This window comes from Jaculus jaculus, chromosome 1, assembly GCF_020740685.1.
Source record: "Jaculus jaculus isolate mJacJac1 chromosome 1, mJacJac1.mat.Y.cur, whole genome shotgun sequence".
In the NCBI taxonomy this organism is placed as follows: Eukaryota; Metazoa; Chordata; class Mammalia; order Rodentia; family Dipodidae; genus Jaculus; species Jaculus jaculus.
In genome coordinates this window covers 162,027,140-162,045,559 of record NC_059102.1, presented here as the reverse complement: position 1 = coordinate 162,045,559, position 18,420 = coordinate 162,027,140, and the positions used below count along the sequence as shown (strand labels likewise).

At 48.3% G+C, this 18,420-nt stretch overlaps 1 protein-coding gene and 1 non-coding gene across 2 annotated transcripts; one reads left to right on the top strand and one right to left on the bottom strand.

Moving 5' to 3' along the window:
- Positions 1–792: 792 nt before the first annotated feature.
- Positions 793–15,338, top strand: Sart1 (spliceosome associated factor 1, recruiter of U4/U6.U5 tri-snRNP). The gene is made up of 20 exons (XM_004656700.2): positions 793–1,149; positions 5,071–5,128; positions 5,518–5,573; positions 6,099–6,225; positions 6,338–6,443; positions 6,658–6,735; positions 6,844–6,943; positions 7,030–7,172; positions 7,276–7,482; positions 7,801–7,925; positions 8,006–8,139; positions 8,221–8,354; positions 12,440–12,613; positions 12,714–12,824; positions 13,031–13,118; positions 13,747–13,837; positions 13,953–14,088; positions 14,847–14,936; positions 15,054–15,175; positions 15,255–15,338. Exons 1-20 carry the CDS (start codon positions 831–833, stop codon positions 15,271–15,273), a joined length of 2,418 nt encoding a protein of 805 aa, XP_004656757.1. The 5' UTR covers positions 793–830; the 3' UTR covers positions 15,274–15,338.
- On the bottom strand, positions 10,162–10,267 carry LOC123458200. The gene has a single exon (XR_006635498.1). It is a non-coding gene; the product is annotated as a U6 spliceosomal RNA (small nuclear RNA).
- Positions 15,339–18,420: the final 3,082 nt, after the last annotated feature.

Below are 18,420 nucleotides of genomic sequence, written 5' to 3'. Positions count from 1 at the left end.
TAAAAAGCATAAAAGGGAAATTGAAACTGTACTTCTCCCATAACATGGAACGTGCCAAATGTGCACTCAAGTTCGGTACGATAATGCACACCTGAAATCCCAGCAATTGGGATACAGGAAAACCAGAAAGTTCAAGGTCATCATCCAGAGTACATAGGAAGTTAAGAGGCCACTTTGGTTCCACAGCAAGACCTTGTCTCAAAAAACAAACCCGAAACACACACATAAAACAACACTGCACTCAATTTCACCTGGCTACAGGCACATAGTCCATAGGGAGTTCCTTAATTCAGAGTCCAGGTTAAAAAGACCCAACCCAGACAACGTAGGAGGGCAGCGTTCGCTCACAGTACTGGCTGAGCGGGGTGGAGGGGATCCTGAGGCTACAGCAAGAAAACATGCGGCCAACACCGAAGGGAGCCCACTAGACAGGCACCCATTGAAGAGGAGCAGTCCTAGGAAAGACAAGCAAACAGCACTACGCAGCTAGGGGCGTGCGAGCGGAAAAGGCCGAGGAGGGAGCTTCGCTGCAGTCAAGGTATCCACGATAGGTCCTTACGGGTCTGCGATTGCGGTCTACCGGAGCGGCGAAAAGGCCAACTCCGAACCCCGGCAGAAGGGCCTGTGCAATACTGCCCTAGGCCTACGGCGGCCGGGAACGTTCAATCAGTCTTCCCATGAGCCTTTGGAACAGGATTCCAGGCAAAATCCGGAAGCAGCCACTCTTGGCTTCCGGCAACAGGACGGCGGCTGCCGTGTGACCCGGAAGTGCTCCCATTTTGCGTCGTCGGGGCTCGGCGGCGGCCGGGCTTCCAGGCGGACGCGCCACTATGGGGTCGTCAAAGAAGCACCGCGGAGAGAAGGAGGCGACCGGGACCACGGCGGCAGCCGGTACCGGGGGCGCCACCGAGCAGCCACCTCGGCATCGGGAGCACAAAAAGCACAAGCACCGGAGTGGCGGCGGCGGCGGCGGAGGCAGCGGCGGCGAACGAAGGAAGCGGAGCAGGGAGCGCGGGGGCGAGCGTGGGAGCGGGAGGCGCGGGGCCGAAGCCGAGGCGCGCGGCGGGGCGCACGGACGGGAACGAAGCCAAGCGGAGCCCTCCGAGCGGCGCGTGAAGCGGGAGAAGCGCGATGACGGCTACGAGGCCGGTGAGGGCGGGGCGGGGCGGGGCGGGGGTCGGCGCGCCGGGTTGGGGGGTTGAAGGCCTGTCTTGTCCAGGTCTTCCTCCCGTGCTTTGGGATTCAGCGGTGACTCCGTGCACTGAGCTTCGCGGAGACGCTGGTGTTCTGTTCTCGCTTGCCTGGCACATCTCAGGCCCTCGGGTAGAAGTGTTGGATGGGTGAAATGGCTCGAGCTTATACCGAGGCGATTCGTGTAGCACTCAGGGTAGAGACATGAAGCAGTACATGTAAGACGGGGTCTGAACCCCGTAGACACTGCCCTTGGCCCCTGTTAAAAGAAATTTGGGTGTGGTGGCTCTTCTATAATGCCAGCCCTCTGGAGGCCGAGGTAGGAGGGTCTCGGCGAGTTCCAGACCAGCCTGAGCTGTATAGTGACTTCCAGTTTGGGCTTTTATCTTGAGAATGGGAGGATTTGAGCTGGGTAATGAATTGATCAGATTCACGTTTTTGTAAAGATCACGACACTGAGAACTCAAGTCAAATATAGGTAGGTCTAGAGTGCCCAGGAACCGGAAAGGGCAATCAAGCCGTCAGGTGGGGGCTGCTGATGGTTATGCTGCCATGGGGTGGAGAGAAATGGACAGATTGAAGAGGTGTTTCGGAGGAGGAATAAACAGAATTTAGTGCTTGGCTGAGAGATGGACAAGGAGTAGGGAGTACCTTCTTGAATTTTGTGTTAAGAAGCTAGGTGGTGATGTCGAAATTTGAGGAAGATAACGAATGCAGAGTGTTCAGGTTGATGTGTATGGAAAAAAAACCAGGTGTTGGGCTAGAGTGATTTGGAATTCCTGTGTATTTAGGAGGTCATTGAAGGGTCCTGAGAGTGGAATGAGAAGCTAGGATCAGGAATAGAACTTGAGAAATAACTACCTCAACTGTGGACAGGGGAATATAACTTCAAAAAAAGAATAGCTTCATTTTTTTCGCTCTCGCTCTTTCTGCCTCTTTGAAATAAATTAAATGAAAATTTAAAAATAAAAAGAATAGAAGCCTGGAAAGATGGCCCAGTAGTTAAAGGCACTTGGGTGCAAAGCCTGCCATCCTGAGTTCAATTTCTTAGCTCCCACATAAAGCTGGACGCAAAGTGACAAAGTCATACACATACACCAGTAAATAAATAAGTAAAATGGACTGGGTTGATGGCTTAAATGTACTTGCTTGCAAAGCTTGTCGACATGGGTTCATGTAAAGCCAGATTCAAAGTGTCACATGGAGCTGGAGAGGTGGCTTAGCAGTTATGGCGCTTACTTGTGAAGCCTGATGGTCCAGGATTGAGTCCCCAGTACTCACTTTAAGAGAGATACACAAGGTGGCACATTCGTCTCGAGTTCATTTGCAGTGGCTAGGGGTCCTGGTGTGCCCATTTTCTATCCATGTCTTTCTCAAAAAAAAAAAAAAAAAAAAAAAACTTCTCAAAGGTTGAACATGTTGCACACAACACACAGACAAGTAATTTTTTTTTTTTTAAAGGATAGAATTCCAGGTCAGCCTGGAATTTGGTTTGAAAACTTGCCCCCCCCCCAAAAAAAAAAAGAAGACTGGAGATATGGCTGTGCTAGAGTGTTTGCCTGGCATGGATGAGACCATGGGTTTGATCCCCAGCACCAGTAAAACAAATAAGGATATACTATACCAAAAAAAGCAAGAAAGCCAGAGCCTTGGGTCATGGGGTGTTTGGGAAGAGATAATTGTTGGAAGTAGGCAGTGATTTAACAGTAGTACATACCACAAGAGGTCAGAGAAAACAACTTTTTTTTTCTTTTGGTTTTTCTAGCCCAGGCTGACCTGGAATTCACTATGTAGTCTCCGAGTGGCCTCAAACTCAACAGTGATCCTCCTACCTCTGCCTCCCTAGTGCTTGTTTTAAAGGCATGCGCCATGTGGAATTTTTTTATTTTATTTTATTGTATTTTTTTGAGGTAGGGTCTTGCTGTAGTCCGGGCTGACCCAGAATTCACTCTGTAGTACCAGTCTGGCCTGGAACTCACAGTAATCCAACTACGTCTGCCTCCCAAGTGCTGGGATTAAAGGCATGTGCCACCATGCCCAGCAGAAATAAACTAACTTAAAAATATTTTATTTATTTATTTGAGAGACAGGGAGAGGGAGAAAATGGCGCACCAGGACCTCTAGCCACTGCAAATGAACTCCAGATTTATGTGCCACTTTGTGCACCTGGTTTATGTAAGTCCTGGGGAATTGAACCTGGGTCCTTTGGCTTCACAGGCAAATGCTTCAACTGCTAAACCATCTCTCCAGCCTAAGGACAACTTAATTTTTTTTTCCTTTTAGGTAGGGTTTCATTCTAGCTCAGGGTGGCCTTGAATTCACAACGATCCTGCTATCTCTGCCTCCCAAGTGCTGGGATTAAAGATGTGTGCCACTACACTCAGCTCTAAGAACAACTTAAATTTTGTGTGTGTGTGTGTGTGTGTGTGTGTGTGTGTGTATTGATTTGAGAGAGAGGCAGATAGAGAATGTATGTGGTGCCAAGGCCTCTAGCCACTGCAAACAAAGTCTGGATGTTTGTTCCACATAGTGCACATGGCTTTATGTAGGTACTGGGATATTGAACTTGGGTCCTTTGGCTTTGCAGACAAGTGCCTAAACCTTTAAACCATCCTTCCAGCCCAAGAACAACTTTTGAAAAGAATCATGGGATTTGGAAATAAGGACACTTGGGGCTTTGAGGTTCCTGCAGAGGGTGGGATCCAGGGTCCAAGTGGAGAGAGGAAGCTTAAGGATTAAAGAGGAGGTGGTTAATGGTGGCATGTGTGTGGTGAGATATGCCAGGAAGGATGTGCTCATAGTGGTTAACCTAGGGACCTCATCTGATGGGGTCCTTTTCTCTGTGGTATTTGGTAACATTACCTGTTGCTTTTGAGCTGGGTGGAGGAGGTGCAGAGTCCATGTCCACAATGTCTGGCAGAGAGCAGGAACCAGTTAGTGTTTCTTGACTGCACAGAAGACATGGTCATGCTACTGATCCAGCTCCTACCCTCTGGGCAGAAACAGAAATGATGAGCTATAAGGGAAAAATATTCTGGCCAATAATTGAAAATTGTTTAATGAGGGAGGTGGTGCTTGATCTTTGCACTTAGGTATGATTTATTTGTTTGAAACAGAGTGTCTAGTCCAGGCTGACCTGGAACTCACTCTGTAGCCTAGGCTGGTTTCAAACACAGTGATCCTCCTACTTCAGCCTCCTAACGCTGAGATTAAAGCCCAGCTTGGGGCTGGAGAGGAGGCTTAGTGGTTAAGGCTAAGGACTCAGATTCGACTCCTCAGAATCCATGTAAGGTAGAAGCACAAGGTGGTGCATGTGCCTGGAATTTGTAATGGCTGAGGCCCTGGAGCACCCATTCATCCTCCCTCTCTCCTTATCATAAATAAATAAATAAAGCCCAGCTTGAGCAGGACTTCATCAGAGCAGACCAGAGAAGACAGTTTAGGTTGAAAATAAAATATATATGTTGGGCGTGGTGGTGCACTCCCTTAATTGCAGCACTCAGGAGGCAGAGGTAGGATTGCCATGAGTTTGAGGCCACTCTGAGATTACAGAGTGAATTCCAGGTCAGGCTGAGCTAAAGTGAGACCCTACCTTGAAAAACCAAAAAAGAAAGAAAGAAAAAAGGAAGGAAGGAAAGAAAGAAAAAGAAAATGTATGCAAGTAGAGTGGCTTGGTGAGGGATGCAGAGAGTGTTGGGCCTCTTGAGTCAGAAAAAGTCAGCAGCGCTTGTTAGACAGAGTCTTGGGTAGAGGAGCTGCTAGGAAGGTTGAGAATGCTGCTGTCTTCTAGTGTCATGAACTAGGTGTCTTGCAGCTGGTGCCAGCAGTGCTGGCTTTGGTCCTGTATTCAGCCCTTGAGCATGCTGCTTCTTCTTCCAGCTGCCAGCACTAAAACCAGCTCAGGAGATGCCTCGTCACTTAGCATTGAGGAGACCAAGTGAGTACTTTTCTCCCTTATGCTTCTCCTGTTCTTCTCTTGAGACAAGTGGTGTTTGGGGCGCAACGTGGGGAGGTTTCCTCATTGTGGAGTGTCAGAGGGAGTCAGGGAGATCCAGGTAGGTTATCTTAGCCAACCATGGAAGTTAAGGAAGAAATTGAGACCTGAAAGGAATGATGGCCTTCCCTGATTAGGAACAGGCAAGGCCTGGCACCCACATTCACTGATCCGGAAGCCAGTGCCCTTCCTAGTGTCGTAGGCCACCTGGGTCAGGACCTGTGTTTAAGACCCTAAGGACCACCCAACTTCTGCCCTGTTCTTATCTGTCCAGAAATGCACATTGCCCCTTGTCTCTGGCAACCCATAACACTTGTGTCTCTTGTCCTCAGTAAACTCCGGGCGAAGTTGGGGCTGAAACCCTTGGAGGTCAATGCTGTCAAAAAAGGTGAGTGTAAAACTGAGGTGGGGACATCTGGGTGGGGAGTGGCTGTGTGAAGAGAGTGGGGTTAGAGTGCAGAGGCAGCAATCTGCAGTGGCTTTTTGTGTTTTTGCCGGAGTGCTGAGGTCTCCTCCCCCCCACACACACACTTTGCTATAGCAGTGAAGATGTAGGTTGTACTTGCTCTGGGTGGCCCTGACACCCTCACCCTGGCCTTAGGCTGAGGGATATGCACAGGTTTTACAGATTACCTACATGGTTTATTTATTTATGTTTGTTTAAAGAAAGAAAAAAAAACATAAAGAGCTCTGAGAAACATGAGAAGCTTTGGAAGGCATGTAAGGAGGGTCCTGTCATGCCATGTGAGATCACAAGAATGGGAGATGAAATGAGAGTAGAAAGGTGAAGGATTCTTACCCCTCTCCTGGCCCCTTCTGGCCCCCCTGAGCTGGAAGGGGCAGGGTGAGTGGCTGCCTCCTCTCCCCACCAGCCATGGGCAGGCACAGCCTCACATCTAGGCCCCCCTTCCAGAGGCGGGCACCAAGGAGGAGCCTGTGGCAGCAGATGTCATCAACCCCATGGCCTTGCGACAGCGAGAGGAGCTACGGGAGAAGCTGGCTGCTGCCAAGGAAAAGCGTTTGCTAAACCAGAAGTTGGGGTGAGAGTTTCCCAGCCAAGGAGGGTGGAGTTGGGTCTTGTCTCTGCTGCCTCATGGGTCAGACTAGGGGAGTAGGGCTGGGTTCCACCAAGTGTCTGTCTTCCCTCTTCAGGAAGATAAAGACACTAGGGGAGGATGACCCCTGGCTGGATGACACTGCCGCCTGGATTGAGAGGAGCCGGCAGCTGCAGAAGGAGAAGGACCTGGCAGAGAAGAGGGTTGGTACCTGGCAGAATGGGGCGGTTGCTAGTGGGACAGCCTATGAAGTGAGGAAGGTGTCCGATTGTCAGGTGAGCGGCTCAGAGAGAAGTCTTCTTAATGAACTCTCTGCAGTATTCCTGCAAAGTTGTCCTTTTTACATGGTTATTTAATAGACTCTTAAGTGTTTTTTAGAGAGGTTAAGGTCACTGCTCATCCCTCCCTTTCCCATAGGCCAAGCTGTTAGAAGAGATGGACCAAGAGTTTGGTGTCAGCACTCTGGTGGAGGAGGAGTTTGAGCAGAGGCGGCAGGTAAGGCTATAGCCACAGGGCTAGCTGGGACTGGGCCCTGTGCCTGTGGTGTGGCTTCCAGGGATATATGGATTATATTTCCTCACTCTGCTGGGCCTTTCCCTGTAGGACCTGTACAGCGCCCGGGACCTGCAGGGCCTTACTGTGGAGCATGCCATTGATGCCTTCCGAGAAGGGGAGACTGTGGTCCTCACCCTTAAGGACAAAGGTGAGCTGAGATGGGTGCTCTAGGTAGGATCTGAACACTTACTAGCCAGGGCCACTGGGGACTGTTCTGCTTCTGCCCTGTTATAGGTGTGCTACAAGAGGGGGAGGATGTGCTGGTGAATGTGAACATGGTAGACAAGGAGCGGGCAGAGAAGAACGTGGAACTGCGGAAGAAGAAGCCTGACTACCTGCCCTATGCTGAGGATGAGACTGTGGATGACTTGGCACAGGTATCCCAACAGGGCAGCAGCGGGGACAGATGGCTCAGGGTGCTGAGCAGCCTGTGGTTTTTAGGGGCCAGCCTGGATTCCATACACATTTTTTGCCTTGCAGCAAAAACCTCGTTCTATCCTGGCCAAGTATGATGAAGAGCTGGAGGGTGAGCGGCCACACTCCTTCCGTTTGGAGCAGGGTGGCATGGCTGATGGTCTACGGGAGCGGGAGCTGGAGGAGATCCGGGCCAAACTAAGGCTACAGGCTCAGTCCCTGAGCTCTGTAGGTCCGCGTCTTGCCTCTGAGTACCTCACACCTGAGGAAATGGTAAGCCCCTCTGTAATTTGTGCTGGGACCATTCTGCTCCTTAGGTCATGGACTGCTGGCACGGGGTTCCTGGGTGTATAGTAAATGACAGCTGGAAGGCTGTTATTGTTGAGCCATTTGGCTTGTGTTCCAGCTTAGTCCCAAAGCCAGCTTTTCTCTTGCATAAGTCACTTAACTAAGCCTCAGGCACCTATGTGGAATGGCAGTGCCATTGGCCACCTCCAGAGACTTTCTGTGATGAATAATGGTAACATGGAAGTAGTTATTGTGGAAGGCTGTTGCCACCTATGTTCCTCTCATCTCTTGTCTCTCCCTCAGGTGACCTTCAAGAAGACCAAGCGAAGGGTAAAGAAAATCCGCAAGAAGGAGAAGGAGGTGGTAATGAGAGCAGATGACTTGCTGCCTCTTGGGGACCAGACTCAAGATGGAGACTTTGGTTCTAGGTTGGCTTGGACACAGTGGAGGGTGTGAAGACTGGGCTACCCCTGTGACTGCCACTCACTGGAGAGATGTCTCCTTCTAGGCTGCGGGGCCGGGGTCGGCGCCGAGTTCCTGAGGTGGAGGAGGAAGCCCCTGAGGAAGAGGAGAAGGAACCTGTTTCCCAGCCTCTACCATCAGATGATACCAGGGTAGAAAACATGGAGATCAGTGATGAAGGTGAGGGATTGACCATCAGGGGGTGGGGATGGATCTGCTGGCCAAGGAGGTTGTATGAGCTAATGTCTTCTGTGTCTCTAGAGGATGGGGGAGCCCTGCCTTCTGGGACCCCAGAGGTGCTGGAGGAAGATGAGGCAGAGACGGAGCTGCAGAAACAGCTAGAGAAGGGTCGCCGGCTGCGGCAGCTTCAGCAGCTGCGAGACAGTGGCGAGAAGGTGAGGCTGGGTATGGCGGGTGACAACGTGTCTGGGACCTGCTCCTATGAGCAAGTGGATCCATGTCATCACAGACAGCCCCTTTATTTCCTCAGAAGTTCTGTCTCAATACCAAGTTTAAGAAAGGTTTCTAGATAGATATCTGTGGCATCTTTATCCTCTGGCATGAGGCTTGTTGAGAGCAGATTTCTTTCCTCCTTCCTTCAGGAAGTGTCTGTTTGGTGCCTGCTGTGGTCGAGGCACTGTTCTTAGGATTGGGGGCAGCAGATGAGCAGGGCAGCCCAGGCCCCTTAGTTCACTGAGCTTGCTTTGCAGTGAGGGTGAGAACCAATCAGGTGGTTTCCACTACTGGTGTAGGTGAAGTAGACAGTGAGATGAGGTGATCTGAGAGAAGAGCTGGAGTCTTAGGTTGGTTTTCAAGGATGACCTCACACTTGACAAGTAGATGACAGTGGCAGTAGATGCATGTTTTTAGGGAAAATGAACTAGAACGTTTGAAAACCAAGTAGGCTGAAACAGGGTGTGGATGGGTGGGGCCCTACGGCCAGAGCCATCCTCAACCCTTATGGGCAGTAACATGTCAGGATAGGAGTGGGCATTGTAACTAAAACTTTCTGAGGGGCTTGTTATGATAAGAGGATGTAGGAGGCCCTGTATGTTTGTGTGTTTACTGGAATTGAACCGAGGGTCTCATGCATACTAGGCAAGTACTCTATCATTGAGCTACTTCCCAAGTTCTTTTTTTTTTTTTTTAAAGGTAGGGTCTCTAGCCCAGGCTGACCTGGTATTCACTCTATATTCTCAGGGTGGCCTTGAACTCACGGTGATCCTCCTACCTCTGCCTCCCAAGTGCTGGGATTAAAGGCATGCACCACCATGTCTGGCTTCCAAGTTCTTTAAATTTTTTTTTTTTTTTTTGCACTCCTTTAATTTTTTTTTTTTAATTTATTTATTTGAGAGTGACAGACACAGAGAGAAAGACAGATAGAGGGAGAGAGAGAGAATGGGCGCGCCAGGGCTTCCAGCCTCTGCAAACGAACTCCAGACGCATGCACCCCCTTGTGCATCTGGCTAACGTGGGACCTGGGGAACTGAGCCTCGGGGTCCTTAGGCTTCACAGGCAAGCCCTTAACCGCTAAGCCATCTCTCCAGCCCAAATTTTTTTAACATTTTTATTTTATTTGTTTATTTGAGAGAGAAAAAGAGGCAGAAAGAGAGAGAGAGAGAGAGGTAGAGAGAATGGGGGTGTCAGGGCCTCCAGCCGTTGCAAAGGAACTCCAGATGCATGCGCTACCTTGTGCATATGGCTTATGTGGGTCCTTGGGAATTGAACCTGGGTCCTTTGGCTTTGCAGGCAAGTGCCTTAACCAGTAAACAATCCCTCCAGCCCCTAATTTTTTTTATTAGTTATGTACACAGTATGTATACAGCCCTGTCCTCTACCCTCTGCAGGGTCCCTCCTCTTGGGGGAATGTGGCTCATGCATTGTGGGGTTAGCCATCAGTTATGAGGAAGAGACAATGTCTCTGCATAATGTCCCAACCAATGACTCTAACTGTCTTTCTGTCCCCTCTTCCACTAATTTCCCTGAGCCATGTTGGGTTCGTTTTAGGTCTACTTCAGTGATGAAGTCTTGGGAGCCTCTGTATCTCTGCATATCTGGTTTAGTAGGAGTTGAGTATTCTCTGTATCTTATCTCCTTCACCTTCGTGCTGGTACCAGGTTTACCAAGAAAGCAGCACTTCTGCTCATTTCCCTAATTACTCTATGGTTTCAGCCAGAGCCCTGGTGAGGGGTGATAGGCTGAAAAAATATGGAATGCTTCACGAATTTGCATGTCATCCTGTGCAGGGGCCATGCTAATCTTCTTTGTATCATTCCAATTTTAGTATATGTGCTGCCAAAGTGAGCAAAAAAAGTGCCTGCTGTATAGCCCAGGGTGGCTTCAAACTGCCAGTCTTCCTGCCTCAGCCTCCGGAGTGCTGGGATTACAGATGCGCACCAAAATACTGACCTTAAGGCAGGACTTAAAAAAAAATAAGAAGCCGAGTGTGGTGGCACACGCCTTTAATCCCAGTACCCGGGAGGCAGAGGTAGGAGGATTGTCGTGCGTTCGAGGCCACCCTGAGACTCTATAGTGAATTCCAGGTCAGCCTGGTCTAGAATGAGACCCTACCTTGAAGAAAAAAAAAAAAAAAAAAAGAAAAGAAAAAAGACAACCATTTTTTCAGCCCTGGGAGCATGTGGAAATTCCTTTTTCAAGGGTCCTGTTGCCTTGGTGAAGCAGGAAGTAAAAAGTCAGACCCAGGCTGGAGAGATTGTTTAGTGGTTAAGGTGCTTGCTGGCAAAGCCTAAGGACCCAGAACCCATTCTAGCCAGTTGCTCATGAGGGCACATGAATCTGGAGTTCCTTTGCAGTAGCTAGTGGCCCTGGCACATCCATTCTCTTTCTCTCTCTGCAATAAGTAAAATATAATTACAAGGGCTGGAGAGATGGCTTAGCGGTTAAGGTGATTGCCTGTGAAGCCTAAGGACCCATGTTCTATTCTCCAGATCCCATGTTAGTGAGATGCACAAAGCATAAGGTCACACATGCCCACTAGGTGGTGCAAGCGTCTGGAGTTCAGTTGTAGTGGCTGAGTTCAGTTGTAGTGGCCTGGTGTACCAGTTCTTTCTCTTTCTAATAAAAAAAGAAAATAATAATAAAAAATTTTTAAAAGTCAGACCTGGGAGAAGTCAGGAAAGTAGCATTCTGCCTGCTCTGGGCTTCAAGGGAGGAGACAGTAAAAGGATGAGTCCTTGAGTGTTTGCTTGCAAAGTCTGTCAGCCTGGGTTTGATTTCCCAGTACCCATGAAAAGCCAGATGCAGAAAGTGGCACATGTATATGATATTCATTTGCAGTAGCAAGAGACCCAGACATACACACAAATACATGTGTAAACAAATTTTTATTTCAAGGCAGAGTTTCATTCTAGACCAGGCTGACCTGGAACACATCAGGCTGGTCTTGAACTCACAGCAGTCCTCCACTTATTAAAGGTGTGTGCCAAGCCCAGCTCATATATTCATATATATATTTATTTATTTATTGGTTTTTCGAGGTAGTCTCACTCTAGCCCAGCCTGACCTAGAATTCACTCTATGTAGTCTCAAGTTGGCCTCAGACTCAGCAATTCTCCTACTTCTGCTTCCTGAGTACTGGAATTAAAGGTGTGTAATATCATGCCCAGCCTCCAAAAATAATTTTTTTTTTTTTAAGAAAGAATGCCCATTCTCTCTCAAAAATAAAAGATAGTAGGGCCTAGAGAGATGGCTTAGTGGTTAAGACGCTTGCCTGCAAACCCAAAGGACCCAATTTGATTCCCCAGGACCTCCATAAGCCAGATGCACAAGGTGGTGCATGCGTCTGGAGTTTGTTTGCACCAAATCTCTCTATGCCTCTCTCTCAAATAAATAAAATAGTTTCAAAAGATAAAAAAAAAAAAAAAATTCTCGGGGCAGGAGAGATGGCTTAGCGGTTAAGGCGCTTGTGAAGCCTAACAATCATTTCCCCAGTACTCATGTAAAGCCGGCTGCTCAAAGTGGCACATGCATCTGGAGTTTGTTTGCAGTGGCTAGAGGACCTGGTGTGCTCATTCTCTGTTTTTCTCTGCTTACAAATAAATAAAAAATATTTTGAAAAAAAGGTAAAAGAAAAAAAGAATGTCCTTGAAAGATAAGTGTGTTGTGAGGAGTGGCTGGTAGGAAGGAAGCCTGTAGCAAGGCATGTGAGGCTGAGGTAGTGAGTGAAGAAGAGTTTGGGAGAGGGTTGGAAGAAACCTAGTGAAGAGCTAAGTAAGATACTGGGTGTTAATTCTACAGGCAGAAGGGAGCTATTAATGGATCTGGACAAAAGAAAAAAAGCTTCAGTACAGAATGAATGGGCAGAAGAGGGCTAACGGGGAAATAGAGGCCAGTTGGAAGTTCCGGTATGGGCTATGGGAATGGCTTGTTTGCTGCCACCAGGGAGGATCTGTGGGTTCCTGTTTCTCCGTGGCATCACCCCAGAAACTTCGGGTCTGCCCACAGCTGCTCCCTCCCCCAGGTGGTGGAGATCGTGAAGAAGCTGGAATCTCGACATCGTGGCTGGGAGGAGGAGGAGGATCCCGAGCGGAAGGGAACCATCGTGTTCAATGCCACTTCAGAATTCTGCCGCACCCTGGGGGAAATCCCCACCTATGGGCTAGCTGGCAACAGGGAGGAGCAGGAAGAGCTTATGGTGGGTGCCATTTTTCCATTGGCTTGTTCTCTGTGTTGGGGCTTCTGGGTGGCAGAGTAGGGCCAGGGATGTCCAGGCTGATTCTGACTTTGCGCCCCAGGACTTTGAACGGGATGAAGAGCGTTCAGCCAATGGTGGATCTGAATCTGACGGGGAAGAGAACATCGGCTGGAGCACAGTCAACCTTGATGAGGAGAAGCAGCACCAGGATGTGAGGATGGATGGGAAACCTGGGGGATCTGGGCTTGGAGGGACCCAAGCAGGTACCCCAGAGCTTCTGTCTCACTCATAAAGGGGCTCTAAAGCTCTAAGAACCAGCTGGGAACTAAAAAAGACTTGTTCCACTGCCTGGGACATAGTCAGATGATCAGTGTGTAAGGCATGCTCACACCTCCCTCTTGTGTGTGCCATCCCTAGTTCTCTGCCTCCTCCACCACCATCCTGGATGAGGAGCCCATCGTGAACAGAGGGCTGGCTGCTGCCCTGCTCCTGTGTCAGAACAAAGGTGGGCCTGGGCTGGAGGCCTTGACAGGTTGGGTGCTATGGTGGGAAGGGTTGGGTGGATACCCATGGGTTAAGAAGGTGCAGCATGTCATTCTTATTTTTCTTTTTGGTTTTTTGAAGTAAGCTTTCACTCTGGCCCAGGCTGACCTGGAATTCACTATGTAATCTCAGGGTGGCCTTGAACTCACAGCGATCCTCCTACCTCTGACCCCCATGTGTGCTGGGATTAAAGGCATGTGCCGCCACACCAGCTCAGCATGGCATTATTAAGCTCCGCTGCCACCTCTTCTCCTAGTCTCAAAGCTATGAGCAGTCCCCTCATCCCTGAGCCACTGTTGGCCCCTGATTCTAAGTAGTATAGCAGTGTTTGTCTGCTGTGCCTTTGCTTTTTGCAATTGGGCATGTTGAAACAGAGAGACCCTGGGGGACAGGATCCTAGCTGTGGGGGGTCTAGTTCTTTTGAATTTGTTTCTGTGGTCTATAAGCCACACCTCACATATATATATGCCTGGAACATAGTGCCCACGTTAGGCTGAGACATCAAGTCTGCCCCATTCCTCAGGCTGTCCTGGGGCTATGTCTGCCTGAGGCATGGGCCTCCTGGAATATCTTAGCCTCTCTGTTTCCAGGGTTGCTGGAAACCACAGTACAGAAGGTGGCCCGAGTAAAGGCCCCCAACAAGTCACTGCCCTCAGCCGTGTACTGCATTGAAGACAAGATGTGAGTGTGGCTTTGGGGGTGTAGGGCAGGTTGTGGAGCAGAGGAATCTCGGGGTGGTTGCAAGCATGGAATGTCAGCAGGCAAGCTCACAATGAGCCTTTCTGTCTTGGTCCAGGGCCATTGATGACAAGTACAGTAGACGGGAAGAGTACAGGGGCTTTACCCAGGACTTCAAGGAAAAAGATGGCTATAAACCTGATGTTAAGATTGAGTATGTGGATGAGACTGGCCGGAAACTCACCCCTAAGGAGGTAAGCAGGGTCTTGGACAGATAGGGCCAGGTCAAGGAAAGGTGGATGGATCAGATGGGTTAAGAAAGGACCCACCTCACACTCCAGTGAGGCAGTGTGGCACTGCAGGATACTGTTAACTGCCTACCAGCTGGTGGTCTTATGGGGTGGTAGACCTTCTTTCTCCATTGCTAGCTTTGGTGGTCACTGCATGGTAATCCCCAGTCTATCAGGAGGATCAGATACCTTTGCCTGTCCACCATAGCAGAAGCCCCTGCAGAATCCTCATCCCCTCAGGGCCTTACCCTTCAGGACAGTATCCAGGCTCCCCTGATGACTTCTTTCCCATACTTTCTGGGCTCAGCCCCAGTTCCTACAAACATGTCTCACTTGGGATTCCCAGTACCACATCTCCAGGCCAGTCTTATCTCTTACGTTAAGATGCCTGAATGTGCCCAGGTCTGGGCCCTTGTCCCATTCCCTTCTCTGCCTGCTTCCCAAGCCTTACCCATGTAAGCCAGATGCATCTGGAGTTCGGTTGCAGTGGTTGGAGGCCCTGGCACACCCATTCTCTCTGCCTCTTTCTGCCTGTTGCTCTCAAATAAATAAAACTAAACAAACAAGGGAGATCTAAGATGGCTATATGAGGAAACCCACTGACGTGAACTAGAGAAGTGGAGCTTTAAATGTTGGGTAAACCAGTGCTCCCACTCCCTGATGAGCACAAGTGGCTCTAGCTGGGTCCAGGGTTCTTGTCACTCTGTGTCTTCTGTTTCCAGGCCTTCCGACAGCTGTCCCACCGCTTCCATGGGAAGGGCTCAGGGAAGATGAAGACAGAGCGGCGGATGAAGAAGCTGGATGAAGAGGCGGTGGGTGTTTGGGATGTGGAGGTGTTCTACATTTGTAGGGAGACTGAGATGTGATGGGCCTTCTCTCCCCCACTTAACCTGCTGACTTGACCTGTCCTGCTCTGCTCTGGCCCACAGCTCCTGAAGAAGATGAGCTCCAGTGACACACCCCTGGGCACTGTGGCATTGCTCCAAGAGAAGCAAAAGGCCCAGAAGACGCCGTACATTGTGCTCAGCGGCAGTGGCAAGAGCATGAATGCGTGAGTTGGAGGCCTGGTGGGGATGGAGGTAGGGCTGTACCACTTTTCGTCAGTCTTAAAATCCTTCTTTTCCCCACAGGAACACCATCACCAAGTGAAGCTGCTTCCCTTCCGACCCTTTCCCCAGCTGTAATGTTAAATAAAGTTCCCTCCTTATTTTTTCCTTTCTGGTCATGGTGTGGATTCTGGGACTAGACTTGGGGGAAGGAAGCAGGCTGTTAGTCAGTTCTTTCACCTCTCATAGCCTCATTTCTGCCATTTGTATTGTAAAAAGACCTGCTTCATGGAGTGTTGTGTGAGGATTCAGTGAGACTATATAGTGAATAGGTCAGCCTGAGCTAGAGTGAGACTGTACTTCAAAACCAAAATAAAAATAAAAATAACAACATCAAAGAGGATACAGGATGATGGAAAGACCTTCCATGCTCTTGGATCAGCAGAATTAACACTGAAAATACCTGTATTGCCAAAAGTAATTGACAGACTCAATCAACCTCCATTAAAATTCCAATGATATAAAAAAAATGACGTGTATAATTGGCCTTAAAAAGAATATAAGATTTGCTAGAGAGAGAAGAGGGATAGTGTGGTGGTTTGATTCAGGTGTTCTCCATAAACTTAGATGTTCTGAATACTAGATTCCCAACTGAAGGAGATTTGGGAATTAGCGCCTCTGGAAGGTATGTACTGTTGGAGGTGGGCAGGCTTATGAGTGTTACAGCCAGTGTCCCCATGCCAGTGTTTAGCACACTCCCTGTTGCTATGGTCCACCTTACGTTGGCCAGTGTTGATATCACCATCTGCTTAGGTTGTCATTTTCCCCTGCCATCGTGAAGCTTCTCCCTCAAGCCTGTAAGCAAAAATAAACCTCTTTTTTTTCCCACAAAGAAAAAAAATTCCAATGATGTTCCTCATCAGGCTGGAAAAAATAATTCAGGAGTTCATACAGAAGCACAAAAGATCTTAAAGCAATCCTAAGGAGAGAACAAGCTGGAGATACCACAATCCCTTATCTCAAGTCATACTACAGGGCACTAGAGATAAAGAAAGCATGGTGCTGGCACCAAGACAGACAGACTAATGGAACAGAATAGAGAACCCAGAAATAAATCCACACTGCTTTGGCCAGTTAATCTTTGACAAATGAACAAAAATATTCAGTGTAAAAAAGCCCACTCAACAAATAGTGTTGGCAAAACTATATCTGTTGGGTATGGTGGTGCACACCTTTAATCCCAGCACCCAGGAGGTAGAGGTAAGGAGGATTGCTGTGAGCTCGAGGCCAGCCTGAGACTACAAAGTGAGTTCTATGTCAGCCTGGGCTATAGTGAGACCCTATCTCGAAAAACCAAAACCAAAACAAACAAAGAAAACCTTGGATATCCACCCACAAAAGAATGAAATGAGATCTGTATCTCCCATCTTGTATAAATATCAATATGTAAAACCTGAAATGCTGAAACTTTTACAAAGAAACAAATATATTTTAAGCTTCAGGTATAGGCAAGAACTTTATGAATAGTACTCTTAATAGCACAGGAAATAGCCCTAAGACTTAACAAATGAGACTATATGAAATTGTAAAACAGAATTACATACAGAAATTATGTAACAATCCATCAGCAACATGGCTGGAACTGGAAAGAATTATATTAAATGAAGTGACCCAAATGCAGAAAAACTAGAACTGTGTTCTTTTGGGTATGTAGGCTGTAGCTTGTAAAGCCAGAGCCAAGTGATGCATGGGTTTGGAATTCATTTGCAGCAGCAAAAGACACTGGAACACCCTCTCTCACACACATACTTGTGCATGTACAAATAAATTAAGAGGAGCTGGAGAGATGGCTTAGCAGTTAAGGGCTTGCCTGTGAAGCCTAAGGACCCCAGTTCGGGGCTTGATTCCTCAGGACCCATGTAAGCCAGATGCATCTGGAGTTTGGTTGCAGTGGTTGGAGGCCCTGGCACACCCATTCTCTCTGCCTCTTTCTGCCTGTTGCTCTCAAATAAAACTAAATAAACAAGGGAGAGATCTAAGATGGCTATATAAGGAAACCCACTGAAGTGATGTAGAGAAGTGGAGTTTTAAATGTTTTAAGAGGGCAGAGCTGGGCGTGGCAGCACATGGCTTTAATCCCAGCATTTAGGAGGCAGAGGTAGGAGGATCACCATGAATTCAAGCCCACTCTGAGACTGAATAGTGAATTGCAGGTCAGCCTAGGCTAGAGTGAAAAACCCTATCTTGAAAAACCAAAAAAAAAAAAGTTTTAGAGGCCAAATATGGTATCACATGTTTATAATTCCAGCACTTGGGACACTGAGACAGAAGAATCATTAAGGTCATCTTTAGCTACACAGTTAATTTTGAGTTCAGCTTGGGCTACATGAGACCCTATTTCAAAAGAACAAGAAATCGAGGATGTTAGCCAGACACACAAAGTTAAGCCAACTGCAAGGTCACACATGCCCACTAGGTGGTAAAAGCATTTGGAACTCAATTGTAGTGGTTGAGGGCCTGGTCCACCAAGTTTGTGTCTCCCTCTCAAATATGTGTGTGTGTGTGTGTGTAATTTTTTTTAAAAGATGGAAGAGCACAGAAAAAATTTTTTTTAATGAATAAGCCAGGGCTAGAGAAATGGCTTAGCAGTTAAGGTGCTTGCCTGTGAAGCCTAAGAACTCCTGTTCTAACCTCTAGGCCCCACATAGCCAGATATACAAGTGATGCAAGCATGCAATGTCACACATGCACACAAGGGGGCACACTTAGTGGCACACACTTTTTTTTTTTATTTAAAAAAAATTTTTTTTTTTTTCATTTATGTTTGTTTATTTGAAGGCAACGGACAGAGAGAGAGAAAGAGGCAGATAGAAAGAGAGACAGAATGGGCACGCCAGGGCCTCTAGCCACTGCAAATGAACTCCAGACGCATGCGCCCCCTTGTGCATCTGGCTAATGTGGGTCCTGGAAAATCGATCCTCAAACCGGGGTCCTTAGGCTTCATAGGCAAGCGCTTAACCGCTAAGCCATCTCTCCAGCCCAGTGGCACACACTTTTAATCCCAAAGATCCTCTTACCTCTGCCTCCCAAATTCTGTTAGTCCCAGTAGTTGGGAGGCAGAGGTAGGAGGACCACTGTGAGTTCAAGGCCACCCTGAGACTACATAGTGAATTCCAGGTTAACCCAGGATAGAGTGAAACCCTACCTTGAAAAATAACAAAAAGAGCAGAAGGCCCTTTGGTGTGCCCAT

Bases quoted from the DNA above. Each gene is read 5' to 3' on its own strand.
- Sart1 (XM_004656700.2), top strand. From the start codon at position 831: ATGGGGTCGTCAAAGAAGCACCGCGGAGAGAAGGAGGCGACCGGGACC. The intron at 5,574-6,098 runs GTGAGTGTAAAA...CCCCCCTTCCAG, and splicing joins GGTCAATGCTGTCAAAAAAG to AGGCGGGCACCAAGGAGGAG. The intron at 7,483-7,800 runs GTAAGCCCCTCT...TCTCTCCCTCAG, and splicing joins ACCTCACACCTGAGGAAATG to GTGACCTTCAAGAAGACCAA.